The sequence below is a fragment of the Stomoxys calcitrans genome, chromosome 5 (assembly GCF_963082655.1).
Source record: "Stomoxys calcitrans chromosome 5, idStoCalc2.1, whole genome shotgun sequence".
Classification (NCBI taxonomy): domain Eukaryota; kingdom Metazoa; phylum Arthropoda; class Insecta; order Diptera; family Muscidae; genus Stomoxys; species Stomoxys calcitrans.
The window spans coordinates 119,572,924-119,590,108 of record NC_081556.1 but is presented as its reverse complement, the minus strand read 5'-3'; the positions used below and the strand labels follow the sequence as shown (position 1 = coordinate 119,590,108).

Here is a 17,185-nt window from a genome sequence, read left to right as displayed (position 1 = left end):
AGTCCTGATTACTAATGAATAAACAGGTTTGGAACTAGTGGCTTGGACCACTAGGAACTTTTTAAATCCTTCTTCAAGTATTTCTTCTCCAAAAACAAAAAAAACCTAAAAACGCCACAGAGTGATTGATTATTTTTGTTGTAGTCTACCAATTCAGTCATTTACAAAGAAACTTTGCTGAGTTTTTTTTTCTCTAAAACAAACTCAAAATCGCATAATTGAAGTCCAAAAAATGCCCCAATGTCTTTTTGGAGGTTTAAGGGTAATTACAAAAAAAAAAAAATAATTATTAACACAAAATATTATCAATGTATTTATTTTAAAACAATAAAATTAGAAAATATTTAAATTGTTTGAAATATTCAGTGTCACAATATAAAGATTTGAAACAACAATTAAAAGGTAATTTAAAAATAATAAATCAATTTCTATGTATGTGTGTGTATGTACTAGGTAAAGATTTCTTAGTTAACAAATTACAAATATACCAACAACCCAACTGTAGTTAACTTTCATTATACAAATTACATTTGTTCGGCAGAATATTCAAAATTAAAAACGAAACACATAACTTATAGTTTACTAAATATGCATATACAGTAAAGATATAAAAAAAATAATAACAATAAAAAACCAACTATTTAAGTAGAACATAGAAAAAACTACAAGTATAACAAATAAGTCAATTTGAAAAAACTCTAACAACTCTTAGAACGGGGGACATCCTCTCGAATATACATAGTAGGTAGTAAGTCTTAGTTTTACATTTCTAAACTGTTTTAGGTTAAGTTAAAATAGAAAAAAGGAAGAATTAATTGTGAATACATGCTAGTGTAGTAGTATGTGGTGTGAAAGAGGAGGTTGATTACATTTCCCATTATTCAGAGACTAGCAACTATCATATTTGGTAAGAGCAATAAGGTTTAGTTTTAAGTTAAAAGCAATAAATATAATATATTCATATATCTATATACGAATAGAGAATATAAGGTTAAAGTATTTGTTTTAAGTTTTTTTTTTGTTTAATTTTTATAATTTTTTTACATACATCTTCTTTATATACTAAGTATATTAAGACATTTTTAGTAAATATATAAAAAAAATTCTATATATGTGTGTATATACTATATGTTTTGATTCTAGAGAATTAGTTCGATTTGCTTTGTAATACGACAAAAATAAACACTCTAAAAAAGGCTTTCAAAGTTCTGATTACGTTTCATTTGGATAAGTTTTGAAGTGATCTTTCTGTTTTAGAATCTTCCAAAATAATAAGTATGTATTTGATATTTACAGAACACCTTAAGCGGCGCATTGAAATTCTCTTTGCATGAGTAATAACCCCAGCTTATTTGATAGATTTAAATAGAGGAGGTTTTTTAAGGAGGCATCTGGGAATCGAAGCAATAAAATGCGGAATAACCAAAGTTTAAAATTAAAAATTGTAAATTATATAAAAAAACAATATGAGAAATTTAATAAAATAAGTTTAACACAAATCCTTTTTACATTTTTAAAATCCTCCTGGTGGCGGAGGAATTTGAAGTTGTTCGTATCCAGGAACCATGGGTGAATGGAGAAGTGGTTCGTGGACTTAGAATAGATGCTTGGAATGGGAGATAAAGTGCATGATATCTTGCCAGGAGAAGTAGTAGTAGTAGAGTTGTAGTAATGTATTACTATCTCTAAGCCTTGAAGATGTTGTAGTAGTTGCCAGTCTTGAGATAAGAAAATCGCACTTCTAGTTGTGTCGTCTGTAAACCTAAAGTTGCTGGTGTATGATGATTCTGCAGTAAAGAAGAACCTCATTATGGGTAAGTTGCCGAACATTACCAGATATGGAAAAATTTAGATGTTAATGAAAGTTGCAATCTGAATATTTGCAAGAGAGGAAATAGACCAACCTTTTTTTGCGAGGAACAGGAGGGAGGTACTAGATGTTATCTTAGTACCAAAGAATATGAGCGAAAGGATATATGAATGAGAAGTTCCTCCTCTAAACAGAAGTACTACGGGTTGCAAAAGACAGCTCAATCTGGCGAAAGACTCAAGGGCAATACAAAATTCGACATCTACTGAGTTAAGAATAACCTAACAGCTGGGTTAAGAAAATACAAGGACGAGCTAAAAAAGTTGCATGCATTGAATTCAGCAACTTTATGAAAGATACTTTCCAGGCCCATAGGCTATGGAAGATCCTATGTGCCACACCTTCTATGTAAGGGTAGATTCAGAAGCCAGATAATGTTGGAAATGTCTTGTCAGGAAACACTAGAACTCCCGGTGAACTCTGTAACCATACAAGGACTACCTGAAAAAGTTGCATGCACTGAATTCTGCAGCTTTATGAAAGATAAATTCGAGGCCCATAGCCTCATGGTAAAACCTACAACCAACAACGTGGTACCGGAGGAGTTTAATTCTTTGTACAAGAGGCAAAATTCGACGTCTAATAAGGTGAGTCAAGCAAAAACAAGGACGACCAGAAAAAGTTGCATGCATTGAATACTGCAGCTCTATTAAAGATACATTCGAAGCCCATAGCCTACGGAAGATCCTATGCTCCACTCCTTCTATGTGACGGTAGGTTCAGAAGTCAGACAATGTTCGAGAATTTCTTGTCAGGAAACACTAGAACTCCCATAGAAGGTGGCAGAGTTTACCGGTGCCTCAGGAGGTTTTTATTGAAATATAAGTTCTTTGTGCAGAAGTCAAAATTCGACATCAAATAAGGTAAGGTGAGTTAAGAAAATACGAGGACGACCTGAAAAAGTTGCATGCATTGAATACAGCAGCTCTATGAAAGATACATTTGAGGTCTTAGGCTACGGAAGATCCTGTGCTCCACACCTACTATGTAAGGGTAGTTTCAGAAGTCAGAGAATGTTGGAAATGTTTTGTCAGGAAACACTAGAACTTCCGGTAAACTCCACAACCAACAACGTGTTGCCGGGGGAGGTTTTTATTGAAAAGTTAGTTCTAATTCGTGCCACTGTAGCCTATGTGCGCCTATGACGCTGAAAGTCTGTGTTTGAATCCTGGCGAGAACATTGGACAAAATTTAAAGCGGTGGTTATCCACTCTTAGTGTTGGCGAGATTTGCAAGGTACCATGCCATGCACGTCCAATATGTCTGTCTTTGGAGAATTTCGGGGTTGGGAGGCTTTTGCGCCATCCAAGAATTGAGATCTCTACGGACATTTTACTAGAAAATGTCAATTTTGGAAACATCTTTCCCCAGTGTGGGGATTTTGGGTCATCAAGAAATGTGGCCAAAATTTTTACTCATTTTTTTATAATTTTTTGATAACACCTCAGCTATAACCATGTAAAATTTCATGACGACATCTCTATTCGTTCTGAAATGGCAGATTTATTTCCACTTATTTTTTTCTCCATCCCACTGTGCGACGATTGGCTCAAATATATTTTAAGGCAGCCAAGCAGCCCTTAAACCTCTGGACAACGAATTTATAAAAAAAAAATGCCCTTGACTGTTGCAGATCTTCTAAGAGTTGAAATTTACCTGTTCTGGGTGTACAGCAGACGATCTTCCAGGACTTGATTATGGTGACCAATTTAAATATGACGAGGTCTACCGTTATGATAACGTTGGCTAGAACAGATGTCGAATTATGTCTTTCGCTACAGGAAAACAGGCATCTTTTCTGCAGTTGCTGTAAGGACGTCGAGGAAGTGGAGCCTATGGAACTTCAGCAGTGTTATGCAGACGGAGAGTTTCACTTCAACTTCCCATTTCTTTGAAGACTTGTCGGAATTTGCGGATGTAGCCAATTGCATTTTTAATTATTTTTTAACTAAATAATAAAAAATCTTTGATAAAAAATCATGAATTTTGAGTAATAAAAACATTTTTTTTTTAAATAATATATAAAATAATATAACAAATATAAATAGAACATGTAAGAGCGTGCTATGTTCGGCTGGGCCGAATCTTATGTACCCTCCACCATGGATCGCATTTGTCGAGTTCTATGCGCGGTATCTCTTTTTAGGAAAACAAAGAAGAATTGACTAAGAATTGGAGCTATACCAAGTTATAGTCCGATTCGGACCATATATGAATGCTGAACATTGTAGAAGTCATTGTGTAATATTTCATCATCCGAATGAACGGATAAGAATTTCGGCTTGTAGGGGCTTAAGAAGCAAAATCGGGAGATAGGTTTATATGAGAGCTGTATCAAGATATTGATCGCTTCAGATTATATTAGACACGTATGTTGAAGGTCATGAGAGAAGCCGTTGAATAAAATTTCAGCCAAATCGAATGAGAATTTCGCCCTCTAGAGGTTCAAGAAGTCAAGATCCCAGATCGGTTTATGTGACAGCTATACCAGATTATGAACCGATTTGAATCATACTTAGTACAGTTGTTGGAAATTATACCAAAACATCATGTGCGAAATTTCAGTCAAATCGGATGAGAATTGCGCCCTCTAGAGGCTCACCGTAGCGCAAAGGTTAGCATGTCCGCCTATGAGGCTGAACGCCTGAATTCGAATCCTGGCGAGACCATCAGAAAAAAAAATGACTGCGGTGGGTTTCCCCTCCTAATGCTGGCAACATTTGTGAGGTACTATGCCATGTAAAACTTCTCTCCAAAGAGGTGTCGCACTGCGGCACGCCGTTCGGACTCGGCTATAAAAAGGAGGCCCCTTATCATTGAGCTTAAACTTGAATCGGACTGCACTCATTGATATGTGAGAAGTTTGCCCCTGTTCCTTAGTGGAATGTTTATGGGCAAAATTTGCATTTGCAGAGGCTCAAGAAGTCAAGACTCAAGATCGGTTTATATGGCAGCTATATCAAAACATGGACCGATTTGGCCCATTTACAATCCCAAACGACCTACATTAAAAAAATTATTTGTGCAAAATTTAAAGCGGCTAGCTATGCTCCTTCGATATTAAGCGTGCTTTCGACAGACAGACGGACGGACGGACATGGCTAGATCGACTTAAAATGACATGAAGATCAAGAATATATATACTTTATGGGGTCTTAGATGCATATTTCGAGGTGTTACAAACAGAATGACGAAATTAGTATACCTCCATCCTATGGTGGAGGGTATTAAAATACATTTAAGTAAATTGCAATATTACCTTGATGATTAGGCATTTCGTTAAGTGTGTGTGTTTGTGGTTTTTTTTGTTAAAGGCTATGTAGAAAAAGTCTCTAAGTTGATGCCTCAAAATTTAAAGGGTAGTTTAGGTTTTTTTTAACTTAATTGATTTTTTTTTTGTTAAATTTTTCAATTATGTTTTAGTTAAATTTAAAAATAGTGGTGTGTGTGTAGTATACTTAAAAATAGAAGTGTGTGTTAATTTTTTGGGATTTTTCTTTTGCTTTAGGTTAGTAAATTAAAATGTAGATATTTTTTGTTTCTTTAGTAAAAAGTGCACGTACATAAATTTCTCTCTCAGTAATATATAGGTATGTATATATAATTGTTTCTTGTTTTTTTTTTTCATAGATACAAATTGAAGAAATAGTGTGTCTAACTAATACTAAGTAATAGTTATAATAATAAAAAAGTGTTTAGAACATTTGAAGAGGTCTTAATTCTCATTTTGAAAAACAAATATTTTTTCATTTTATTTTCTTGTTGTTTGCTTACTTAAGTTGCGATATTAACCTTCTGGGTTTACTTGCATAGTAGCAGTAGTGGTAGTAGTAGTAGTAATACTCATTATTAATTAGATAATAATATATGTATATCTATATATGTATGCATGTATGTATGTATATTGAAAGCGGTGATGTCTGTTGCTTAATATGGCCTTCAACAACAGCCAAGCCGCCTTGATAACTATTCTTTCTTCCTTCGTTTTATGGAATTTTGTTTCATATTCTTTTTTTTTTTATTACTTTAGTTGATACTATATTCATTATAATAATTAATGTGTATTTCTTTTTGTTGTAATAGTATTTCCATTTGTTTTTTGAAATAACAATAATAATTAAGAATAGTTGGTAATAGTAATAATAATAATAATAATAATAATATTTCTTCTTCTTGATTTGTTTAAATATTTAATAATATATATATAGTTTTAATAGTATTTTTATATAATAATAATTATAATTAGTAATAGTTTCACTCATTGAAGTAAAGCTTTTTTAAAAGATCTCAGTAAAATTCTGAAAATTCATTTTGCTAAAAACAACTGGTTGTGTGTCTGTGTGTGTGTTCATTTAGTTGGAAGTTAGAGGATGAAGGGAAAAGGGGAGATAATTTTGGACTTTGTTTAAGTTTTTAAGTGTGTAACAGAATTATTTTGAAAGATTTTAAACATTTCAGTTTCTTTCATAGGTTTGCGTTTTTCTGTTCTTTTTTTCTTTTAGGTTTTAGTTATTTTTTTGTTTTGTTTTCATCTAAGATTATTAAGGGCATATTATAATTTACACTAATAGTTTATATAATTTCCATTTCATTGATGATTGTTGTTGTTGGTTATGTCATTATTGACAAGCTCTGTGATGTTTGAGTCATTGTTGTTGTTGAGTAACGTTGCATCACTGAAATTGAAAATGATACAGAACTTTACTATAAATAATGTAAAATGTTAGTTTAGGTTATAGTGACAGTCATTAATCAGATTCACTTAAACATTTTAGTTCATTATGATGCCACAGTAACTGGCGATGAAAGAAAGCCCTATAGTTTCCAACGTTTAGCTAACCTGATCGGTTTAAATGCCTTTTTATATAGAATGCTCACATCCAGAAGGAGATTGATCATATTTCTTAAAGTGATTTCAACAACATCGACTATTCTGATTTGTATAATAATATCAGTGAACTGAATATATAAGCACTGTGGATCAAAAGCATAGTTTATTACAAGATAATATTACTCCACTCATAGAAAAAATGTTGCTGAAAATAGCAAACACTGTCTGCTGAATATTAGTTAATTTTGGTGCTATTGTAGCAGTAGTTCTGCTATTACAACAGTAGTGCTGCAATTTCAGAGTAGCGGGCTTACTGCTGAAAAGTCCGTTGTTTACTGAAAATGACTGCTGCTTAATTCTGAAGGGAATGTTAGAAGAAAAAATAAAATACAAATGTAAATGTGTGTCTCAGTATATATTTGCAATTACCACTGAATGTATACTTTCCATAAACTTTTTATACCCTCCACCATAGGATGGGGCTGTACTAATTTCGCCAATCCGTTTGTAACACCTCGAAATATGCGTCTAAGACCTCATAAGTTTATATATTTTCGATCGTCATGACATTTTAAGTCAATCTAGCCATGTTCGTCCGTCTGTCGGTTCGTCCGCCCGCCTGTCGAAAGCATGTAGAGTTTCGAAGGAGTAAAGCTAGGCGCTTGAAATTGTGCACAAATAGTTCTTATTAGTGTAGGTCGGTTGGGATTGTAAATGCGCCAAATCCGTTTTGATATAGCTGCTAAATAAATCGATCTTGGGTCTTGACTTCTTGAGCCTCTCTATAGGGCGCAATTGTTATCCATTTGGCTAACTTTTCCACGTGGTGTTTTAACAACTGTGCTTAGTATGGTTCTAACAACTGTGCTTAGTATGGTTGAAATCGGTTCATAGCCTGATATAGCCGCCATATAAACCGATCTCCCGATTAGACTTCTCCAGATCCATATTAACAGATCTTCTGATTAGACTTCTTGAGCTTCTAAAGGGCGAAATTCTTATCCGATTTGGTTCAAATTTGCACATATCGTTGAAGAATAGCTTTTAAAAACTGTCCAAGTATGGTCTAAATCAGTCCATAACCCATATAAACCGATCACCAGATAAGATTTCTTGAGCTTTTAGAAAGCGCAATTGTTATGCGATTTGGCTGAAATTTTGCACATGGTTTTTTGGTACGACTTCCAACAACTGTGCCAATTTGGTTGTAATTTAGAATAGGTCGTTTTGGTATAGCTTTTAACAAGTATGGTCTAAATCGGTTGATAACCTAATATAGCTGCTATATAAATCGATCACCAATTTGACACTCTGAGCCACTGGAGGGCGTAAGTTTTACTCGCATAGTCGGAAGAATTGGTCTAGCCTCTTTATCCTGAGGCATTAGATGTAGCATTAAGTTCAGTGCATCAGATGGTGTCGTCCTCAATGTGTCTGTGATGTACAAACAAGGCATCCTTTGGATCCGGCTATGTATTGAAAAGTAGTTGGACTTTTGAAGCGCCGTCCATCAGACCACAAAACCATATAGCAATACAGGTCTGACAACTGGAGTATACACCCAGTATATGGCATGTGGTTTTAACCCCTAACGTTTACCAATGGCTTTCTTACAGTTGTGTAGAGCAATGGTTGCCTTTCCAACGTTTGATTTGAAATTAAATTTCCTGTCCAACAAAACACCCAACTATTATTCGAGTAAATGCAACATTCTTTCCTCACAAGCAGACAGGTGCCACTGTGATTAACTTGTATCTCCTGATGAAAATAACAACTTCAATTTTGGTAGCTCACTTCGCCGTTGTACGTAGAGCTTTTTGAAGTTTATCTGTAAGAGTGCCCGGAAAGTTCCCTTAACCGCAACAGCCATGTCATCTTCATACGCGACTACTTTTATATTTTTTTCTTGCTGAGACAATAATATATTGTTCATGGATATATTCCAAAGTAGGGGAGACAGTACAAATCCTTGAGGTGTCCTTCAGCTAACCCACCTCCGGAACCCTCGTTGACGTCGGTTTTACATTATTGAAAGCACTCTCAATGTTAAGAATTGCTTGCATTGTGAGCCTTCGATGTAGCCGACAAGATCGTGAAGGGCTGTTTCAGTTGACTTGCCCTTGCTATATGCATGCTGTTACTAGGATAGGCGATTTCAAGGATTTTTTCCCCTAATATGTGTTTCTATTAATCTCTCTGGAGTCTTTAGAATAAAGGATGACAAACTAATAGGGCGAATATCATTCTCTTTTGTTTAGTACTATTTTCCTTACTTTGGAACGAACATTTACCTTGTGCTCTTCATCCCTCAGGTATATACAACATGCCGTTACAAGCCGAGTATATCGTACAAATTTTCAATTTTGTAGATGTTTGGATAAACATTGCGATATGTTTTTCGGTTACAATTAACATGAGCAAGTAGACGGACATGATTTTTAGTCGATCAAGTACCTATCGATCACTCTGGGTGTTACAAGGAATACACTAAGTTATAATACCCCTGTAGGAAGTCTGGGGTTAAGTGTCCCCAAGTCAACACTTTTGTCTACTATGTATGTAACATTGTCACCAAATTGTCTGCATTGTCTTTATTGATAGATGACAAACTACAATTTATTTCATTTTTTAATCGTTTTCTCAATTGTTTTGTTGAAAATAAAAATCTTTACGAAAAAAAATTACAAATTAAACAAGTGATGCTAATTAGTGACATAAGCTGACCAATATGTAAGTTTTGAAATTGAGTGAAAAATTCGAAAATTACGAACTAAATTATTAAACATGTCTATGTATTGTCTCTACTGACATACTATTGACAAAACTCCATATATCCCGCAAAAATATATACATTGTCAATAGTTAGTTATTAGGGAATTACCCTAATGACAATGTCACTACTGACTTCTGAATGACAAGCTCATATAAAATGTTTATAGCAAAAAAGCATGGGCTTGGGTACAATTTGTCTGTAGTTCTGGTGACAAAGTCAGTATAGATTTACTATTAACATTTCCTACAGGGACTATATACCACATTGGTAGCCTCGATGCGACCATACGCTCACACGACCACACTTTCTTGTTACAGAGAAAACAGCTTTTGAATATAGTCATGAGCAAGACTATATTCTAAAGTATCTGGTGTCAATCTATTATCACATCTCTGTAGATCATTAGATCCCAAGCTGGTACTAACACGTTTCGTAATATTTACGGTAAAATGTTTTTTTACTCCAAATAGAAATTAGTTTTCTTCACTGTAACCTTTAGCCGTTAGAATTTTACCCCATTTGAGATATCACTCCGATTAAGAGTAAAGAGTAAAAGAGTAAAATTTGTTGATACTGTATGGAAGAAAATAAAGTAATGGCAATGAATACTTACCTCTTTTCGATTGGGCAAACAATTTCCGGTTGTCCTTGATACTGCAAGTTTTGAAGGTATTCCGCCCTGCGTTGGTGCACCAGCTTCTCTTTTTCGGCTCGTTCTCTCTGAAGTCTGTTTGGGAGAAAAAAGTAAAAACAAAGATTTTAGAATATTTTATTTAATAAGTTTAGTAGTAAGGAAAAATAATAAACCTAAGGCACTCTTAATAAAAACCCCTGAGAGAATTTTCTTACCAGTGTTGTTAAACTTCCATCCCAAATGCTAGGCATAAAACGTACGATTTAGAATTAGAGATTAGTCAAAGGTTATGGAATATACTGACAAACCGAAAAATTCAATGAAGAACTAAACCAAAATGTATTAGCTTTAAAAGTCTAATAAATTCATAATCAAACGAAACGCGATGGTTCATTAATAAGTTTTAATGGAATGGAAATAAATGCAAAACAAACATCAGAGGTTAAAAAATTATAAAAATAAAATTAAATGTTGCTGTGATCCACAATTAAAACACAGTTTCTCGGGTTTCCAGTAGGTTGGGTAGAAAGAGGGTGCGGATATTAATCCGCCCATGCCACTATGGACATACACCAAGGACAGCAATCGGTTTCCAGTAACCCGAAATATTTGGTAGTTTCGACTCTATTAACTGCGCACTGCACAGTTTTAACATAATATTATCTAAATTCTTAAGTTTTTTATTTCTTTGAATAAAGAGTAGGGACAAATTAGTCTAGACACTCGACAGTCAAATTAAGAAATCTAATAGTGCGAGGGACAATCTCAAATAACCAGTTATTTGTGAATTCAATTCACATAGGAAGTAGGTAATATCTGGTCAATTTCTATGCGAATAATTTTGAGCTGTTTTTGATGAAATATTTAAGGGGAGGAAGAATGTTTTATTCTTTTTTGTACATTGGTGAATATTACTTTCATATGTGTATAAAAAATTAAAACAAAAAAATTAAATCTTACTAAAATTATTAATAATAGTTGTTATACTCACTTAATGCGCGACTGTCGCATGAACTGTTGAATTTTTCTGGCAGCTTGATTCTGTGTAGATTGTGAATAAGTACGTCTGTAAATAAAATAATGCAAAAAATTTTTTATTTATTTTAAGTACGAGTCTTTTCAACATTGATGTACCGTTCACCATATGATAGGTATACTCGCCCCGGTAGCCGAGTTGGTAGCGTGCTTGGATTACCAGTTCAGGGGTCGTGTGTTCGATTCCCGCCAGAAGCCATGGTCTGTCGATATTGTGGCATCACAATGAACCTAAAATTGTCTAAGTGAGTCTGTAAAGGACTGCCACTCTTACCTAACCTAACTTATTCTAAGTTCGAGGCAAATTTCTGTCAACGAGCAAGGAGATCAATCCAGATAAGATTCTCTATTCTAAGCGACTTAAAACTGACAGAAGGGAAAGGACAAATGCTCATGCAAGCACCGAAGTATCTGAGACGTATGAACAATTCGAAGTTGCCCTGAAATGGCAATACTGAGAAAAGGAGCAAGAAGCATCTGTGTGCCTTTACCTCCTGCAAGAACGGGTCTATGCGCCGGAATGACCCAGTTCAATTAAAAAAACTGGCCAAAGATAGCTATCCCCTGCAACTAAGTTTGGACAACTATCATAAGACCAACATCTTCAGGATTCTTTAACCCGAAGCCTTTCGGGTAGACGCAGTCCGAGTTAAAGGAGTGGGCTACGAATGCGCATGTAACCCTGTGGAACAGCAAAACAGTCGGTAGGACGGTGAAAATCCTATGGGGGGATTCAGATTGTGAGAAAACGAGGCTATTACTGAAAGGAAGTAAGAAGGAGGTCAGTATAGCTTTTGGCGTCATAACGGGAGACATAGGACTACGAGCTCACTTATGTAAAATCGGTGCGGCAACTAATAGCATGTGTAGGGTATGTGGGGAAGATGATGATGATTCATTGCCCACGCCCTTAACTCGGACCGAGGTTTCGCATTCACCCGTCCTTTTGAACTCCATTACTCCACTGTTGCCCAACACCTAAACGATGCAGATTTTGCCATTGCCAGATAATCTATCTTTTACACTCTAAGACTGTTTCTGACTTTACTTTTCTGTTTGCTATAGCTTCGATGCCCAGGTGTTTACAGTCGATATTCTCGCGTTTATACCTAACTACCTCACGAATTTCGTGATCGGCCTTTATAGATCTTGTTAAGGTCAGGCAAATCTCAGTCCCTGGATACTCAAGGTACATCCACAGACCCACTACTGAATTACTTGTCTATGGCAAGAGATCTTTGAGTACTAAACGAATTATTTATAGCGGCACACATGGAACACTCCCACTATGTCTATAGTAGGAATTGCTTTGATGACTTTGCCTCCGTTATCTCAAAGAAGCGTGGCAGAGCCAACGTCAAAAACTAAGAATCTCCGAAAATCTGCTTCTAGAATAAGAAATTTTTATATTCCATATTTTTTCACGTTTTTAGAAATTTAATTTGTCGGAAATGAATGTTTCGAATGATAGTATGAATATAGCCGCTACCGTATGGTGATTGTTTTTCTTTTTTTTTATAAAAATTGATTGATTTTCTTTTTTTATAAAAATATTCATGATAGATAAAACAACTTACTTTAATGGACCCGAAGGACTTGTTTCCTTTGGCGTTGTACAGGATTGCGGTGAACTGTCGTTGTTCTGTTCCTGTTTGGCAAAATTATCAAAAAAGCTCGACAAGCATTGAGAATTGGTGCTATCCTGGCTATCGGTGTTATGCAACACCGAGCCACCTGGAGTCATTATGGAGGTGTTTTGAGATTTTTTGAAACGTTTATTTCGACAATATGAACGATAGCCATGTTGTATAACTAAAGCGGCATTGGTCATTTGGCGATAATAGGCAAATTGTTTATAGCGTCTATAGTAGTTTTGGATAACAATGGCGGCGGTGCGTTCCTTATTTTGTTCCTCCAATTTTTGACGGCCCTTGTAAGAGCGATAGGCTTTTTGTATGCATTTTGCAGCCTCATATAGTTCTCGTTGTTCGGTATCTGGAAATTAGAAAAAAAAGAAATTTTTGTGGTAGAAAAAAAATACAAGAAATTAAAATATTTGTAATAGCTGTATACAATGCTACAGTAATAAGAAATTTTTTAAAACTGCAAGTGCCCAATATTCGAAATTTTAAGAATTTAATTTAAACATTGATAGCGTACGATAATTTATACAGTGAGGGTCAAAATAAATGGTATAACGGCATGTTTAATTTAAAGGCTGGAATAAAGACTATTTTGACCCAAATGCATTTGTACACTTTATTTTGACGCTCGCTATATAACAATACTGAAGATTATTACAAGCAAATATTTAAATGTTTCGGTATTTTATTATACAAAGTATCAACTTACCGGTCAAAGTTAATTTGGAAAAATCTGCTTCAAATGGATATTGGGAATTACTGGAGGCATGTAGAAATTCCGTCAGCTGTTTGGTAGATGGTGGCGGACTAGGTGAACTAACTGAGGGATCATGACCCAGTATGGAGTAACTGGCCGGTGACTGTAATGGGCCTGAACTGGCCGGACTTAGACTAGAACAGGGGGTACTGACTTCATGGTAACGATATGTGTGATCGTTAAAATCAAAATTAAATTCATTATCGAAATGGGCATTGGGCAGGGAATCCAAAAGGGGATCCATAAAACTGTCATTTAAACCCGATGACTCGGAATTTAAGGGCTCTGTCATGGGACTACCCAAAACCATCATTTCATCAGCCTCATTCTGAAAATGAAATAAAAAAAAACAATTTATAGAAAAATATAACAAATTTTCCTTTGAAAAACAATACCTTTATGCGCTCTGGCATAGCAGCTATGATATGTTCAGCTAGAGTTAAAACTTTGGCATCTGAATCCCCTGTAAAAATTGAAAAACGCAAAGAACATTCCAATTATGCCATAAGATTTATTGGTTATTGATTTAAACATGGATTTAAGCAAGTCAACACCGAAGTTAGAAGAAGTAGTAGTAGTTGTAGAGGTAGTAGTAGTGGTAGTAGCAGATACACTTAGACAGAAAAAGAGCGAACATGAAAACTACATTGAAACGTTAGAAAATAATTTTCATGATTGTATGTATATATGAACTATGTATTGAAAATAATTTTTATGAATGTAATTTGTATGTACAACAAGCTCTTCCTCATATATTGGCGCAATCAACTAACTAGGAGTATACCATTTTTTTTATTAATAATTAATGATACTTTGTATATAAAAGCAGTTTCAATACTTAAAACACATAATTTATTCAAACAATTGTAAATACAACTATATAACAAACGGGCTTGAAGAGTTATTAAGATAAAGTTCAACAAAATTGTACTTTTCGCGCTCTCTTGAGGAATTGTTTTGTTTTTAAACAAAGCTTTAAAGCGACACTTTTTGTATATTTATCATAAAAAACATATTTTTCACAAAAAAAAATATTGGGTTGCCCAAAAAGTAATTGCGGATTTTTCAAATAGTCGGCGTTGACAAATTTTTTCACAGATTGTGACTCTGTAATTGCATTCTTTCTTCTGTCAGTTATCAGCTGTTACTTTTAGCTTGCTTTAGAAAAAAAGTGTAAAAAAGTATATTTGATTAAAGTTCATTCTAAGTTTCATTAAAAATGCATTTACTTTCTTTTAAAAAATCTGTAATTACTTTTTGGTCAACCCAATAAATGTTCATGAAATTCATATCCCATTTCTCGAAATTTTTTTAATGTCTCTAATCTGTCCTTTGACATTCTAATTGTTCGCAATGTCTGGAAATAGGTAAAGTTATCCCTCGCGAAGCCCAACATGGTGAACCATGGGCTCCACCAAAGTGGGTTGATATCTCCAGCAAGAATTAATCTCCACCTACCCAATTTTCTAATTTCGCCAGTCTCCGACTATGTATTTTTATACTATGAAATACACATTCCCCGAAAATCTTACAAACAATAAAGAAGATTGTGACCAAGGAACTTCGCAAGGAGGGACTGAGGCCGGAGACGGTGCACTGGTGTTTACGGCGGTCGTTCGGTCAATTCTCACCTATGGTTATCAGGTGTGGCACAAAGCCCTAGACAACTGTGCGCAGGATGATCGAGTAGGTACTAGGCACCGCGGCAGTGCTAATCTCTGGGGATAAATGCCGCAAGAGAGGCGCCGATTACCATTCTCGATCTTTTGCCTTTGCACCTATATGTTGGGTATATGGCAACAAAGATTGCCATGAGACTGCGTGAGTGCGCTCCTAACACTTGGGTCATTCTTTAGTTCTGCGGGGGCATGGTGTTGCCGCGTGGCACCATTTCGAACTGTTTTAATACAATTTGAGTGCGTAAAATCTGCTCAAATCCCGGCCGATACGGGATGACTATGAGCACCACACAGGCTGGAACTTTTAACTCCGACTTGTGTGGTGCCCATCGTTATCACGGGAAGCTAAGCTGAAAGCTACCGGGCTCGTCCACAGGTTGCGGATGGTGGAAAGCTCCGTTTTTATGCAGAGTAGCTGCAAATGCGGCCGCGGACAGTCAGCGATTTTCGAGAGGAGAGTCTCAGTGAGGAGTCAGGTGGCACTGGCTCTTAGCTAAATACTGAGTGCCAATGATACTCGAGATGACAAGGCGAGTTATTGGCGCCTTCAAATAACCAATGGCCAACATCAGCGTCTATTCCCAGGTTAGGGGCGGCTGGCGGCGAGCGTCGGATCTTGGAGCAAGCGGCTCGCCACAACGAGGGATACATGCAATCCCACAAACCCATGAGGTTGGGGCGCTGGGCCAGTAACCCACCCCCGGAAAACATAGAACTACTATGAAAAACAAAGGAATAGTAAAAACGGACCCCCAACGTTGACGACCCACGCAAACGAAAAAAGGACCATTATTTGCGGATCTGCACCTGGAATGTCCGCACTCTTTATAGAGAAGGTGCAGTATACTCGCTGGCGGATGTATTAGAGAAGTACAAAGCAGACATAACCGCCTTACAGGAAGTACGATGGACTGGGAATGGCGTCACTACAACACCAAACGGTGACGAACTATACTATAGCTGCCATAACACGAGGCATGAATTTGGCTGCGGATTTGTGGTTAGTCGAAGACTGAAACACCTAGTCTCCAGCTTAACTCCGGTGGATGAGAGGCTACCCACAATCCGCATAAATGCCAAATTCTTCAACATCAGTCTTATTTGTGCCCATGCCCCGACGGAAGACAAAGACGAGCAGACCATGGATATTTTCTACGAGCGCCTAGAGAGAGAATATGACCGCTGCCCCGCCCATGATATTAAAATCGTTCTGGGAGATTTTAATGCGAAAATACGGAAGGAAGAAATTTTTGGTCCAACAGTCGGAAAGTATAGCCTCCACGAGATAACGTCCAGTAATGGGTTGAGGCTGATAGATTTCGCCGCGGCAAAAAACATGGTAGTTAGTAGCACCAGATTTCAACATAAAAATATCCACAAAGCCACATGGCTGTCGCCCGATCAAAACACGAGAAACCAAATTGATCACGTTGTGATAGATGGAAGGCATTCATCCAGCGTGTTAGATGCACGATCGATCCGTGGAGCGAATATAGATTCGGATCATTCCGTTGTTGCAGCAAAGGTTCGCACCCGTTTGAACATGACGAGGAAAGTACGATCTGACACTGCACGGAAGCTGGACATTGAAAAGCTGCAGACACAACAAATGGCAGCGGCATACTCCACTCGACTGACCCAACTGCTTGATGAAAGCACTCCTTGTTCCGATGATATAATGGCGCAGTGGCAAACTATTGCCCACTCCATGGAAAATGCCGCGAAATCCGTACTTGGGTACCGAAAGCCTCCTCCAAAAAACCCATGGTACGACCAAGAGTGTCGAGATGCTACTAAAGCCAAGAATGCGGCATATAGAGCAACCCTGCAATCAGTAGCAACGCGCCAGATGAAGGAGAGGTATCGGGAGAAAAGGAGAGAGGAGAAACGTCTATTCCGCAGAAAGAAAAAGGAAATGGAAAGACGTGAGTGCGAGCGAATTGAGATGTACAGGAGTCAGAAT

General features: G+C 36.4%; 1 protein-coding gene across 1 annotated transcript in view; it reads right to left on the bottom strand.

The window, feature by feature from the left end:
- Positions 1-286: 286 nt before the first annotated feature.
- Positions 287-17,185, bottom strand: part of LOC106085340 (uncharacterized) — a 244,517-nt gene continuing 227,618 nt past the window's right edge. The window contains exons 18-24 of the mRNA XM_059370221.1: positions 13,939-14,006; positions 13,496-13,871; positions 12,721-13,138; positions 11,100-11,174; positions 10,324-10,351; positions 10,088-10,201; positions 287-3,818 (exon numbers count right to left, since the gene is read on the bottom strand). Coding sequence (XP_059226204.1) covers positions 3,804-3,818; positions 10,088-10,201; positions 10,324-10,351; positions 11,100-11,174; positions 12,721-13,138; positions 13,496-13,871; positions 13,939-14,006 — 1,094 coding nt within the window. The 3' untranslated portion in view covers positions 287-3,803. The remainder of the gene's footprint in view (positions 3,819-10,087; positions 10,202-10,323; positions 10,352-11,099; positions 11,175-12,720; positions 13,139-13,495; positions 13,872-13,938; positions 14,007-17,185) is intronic.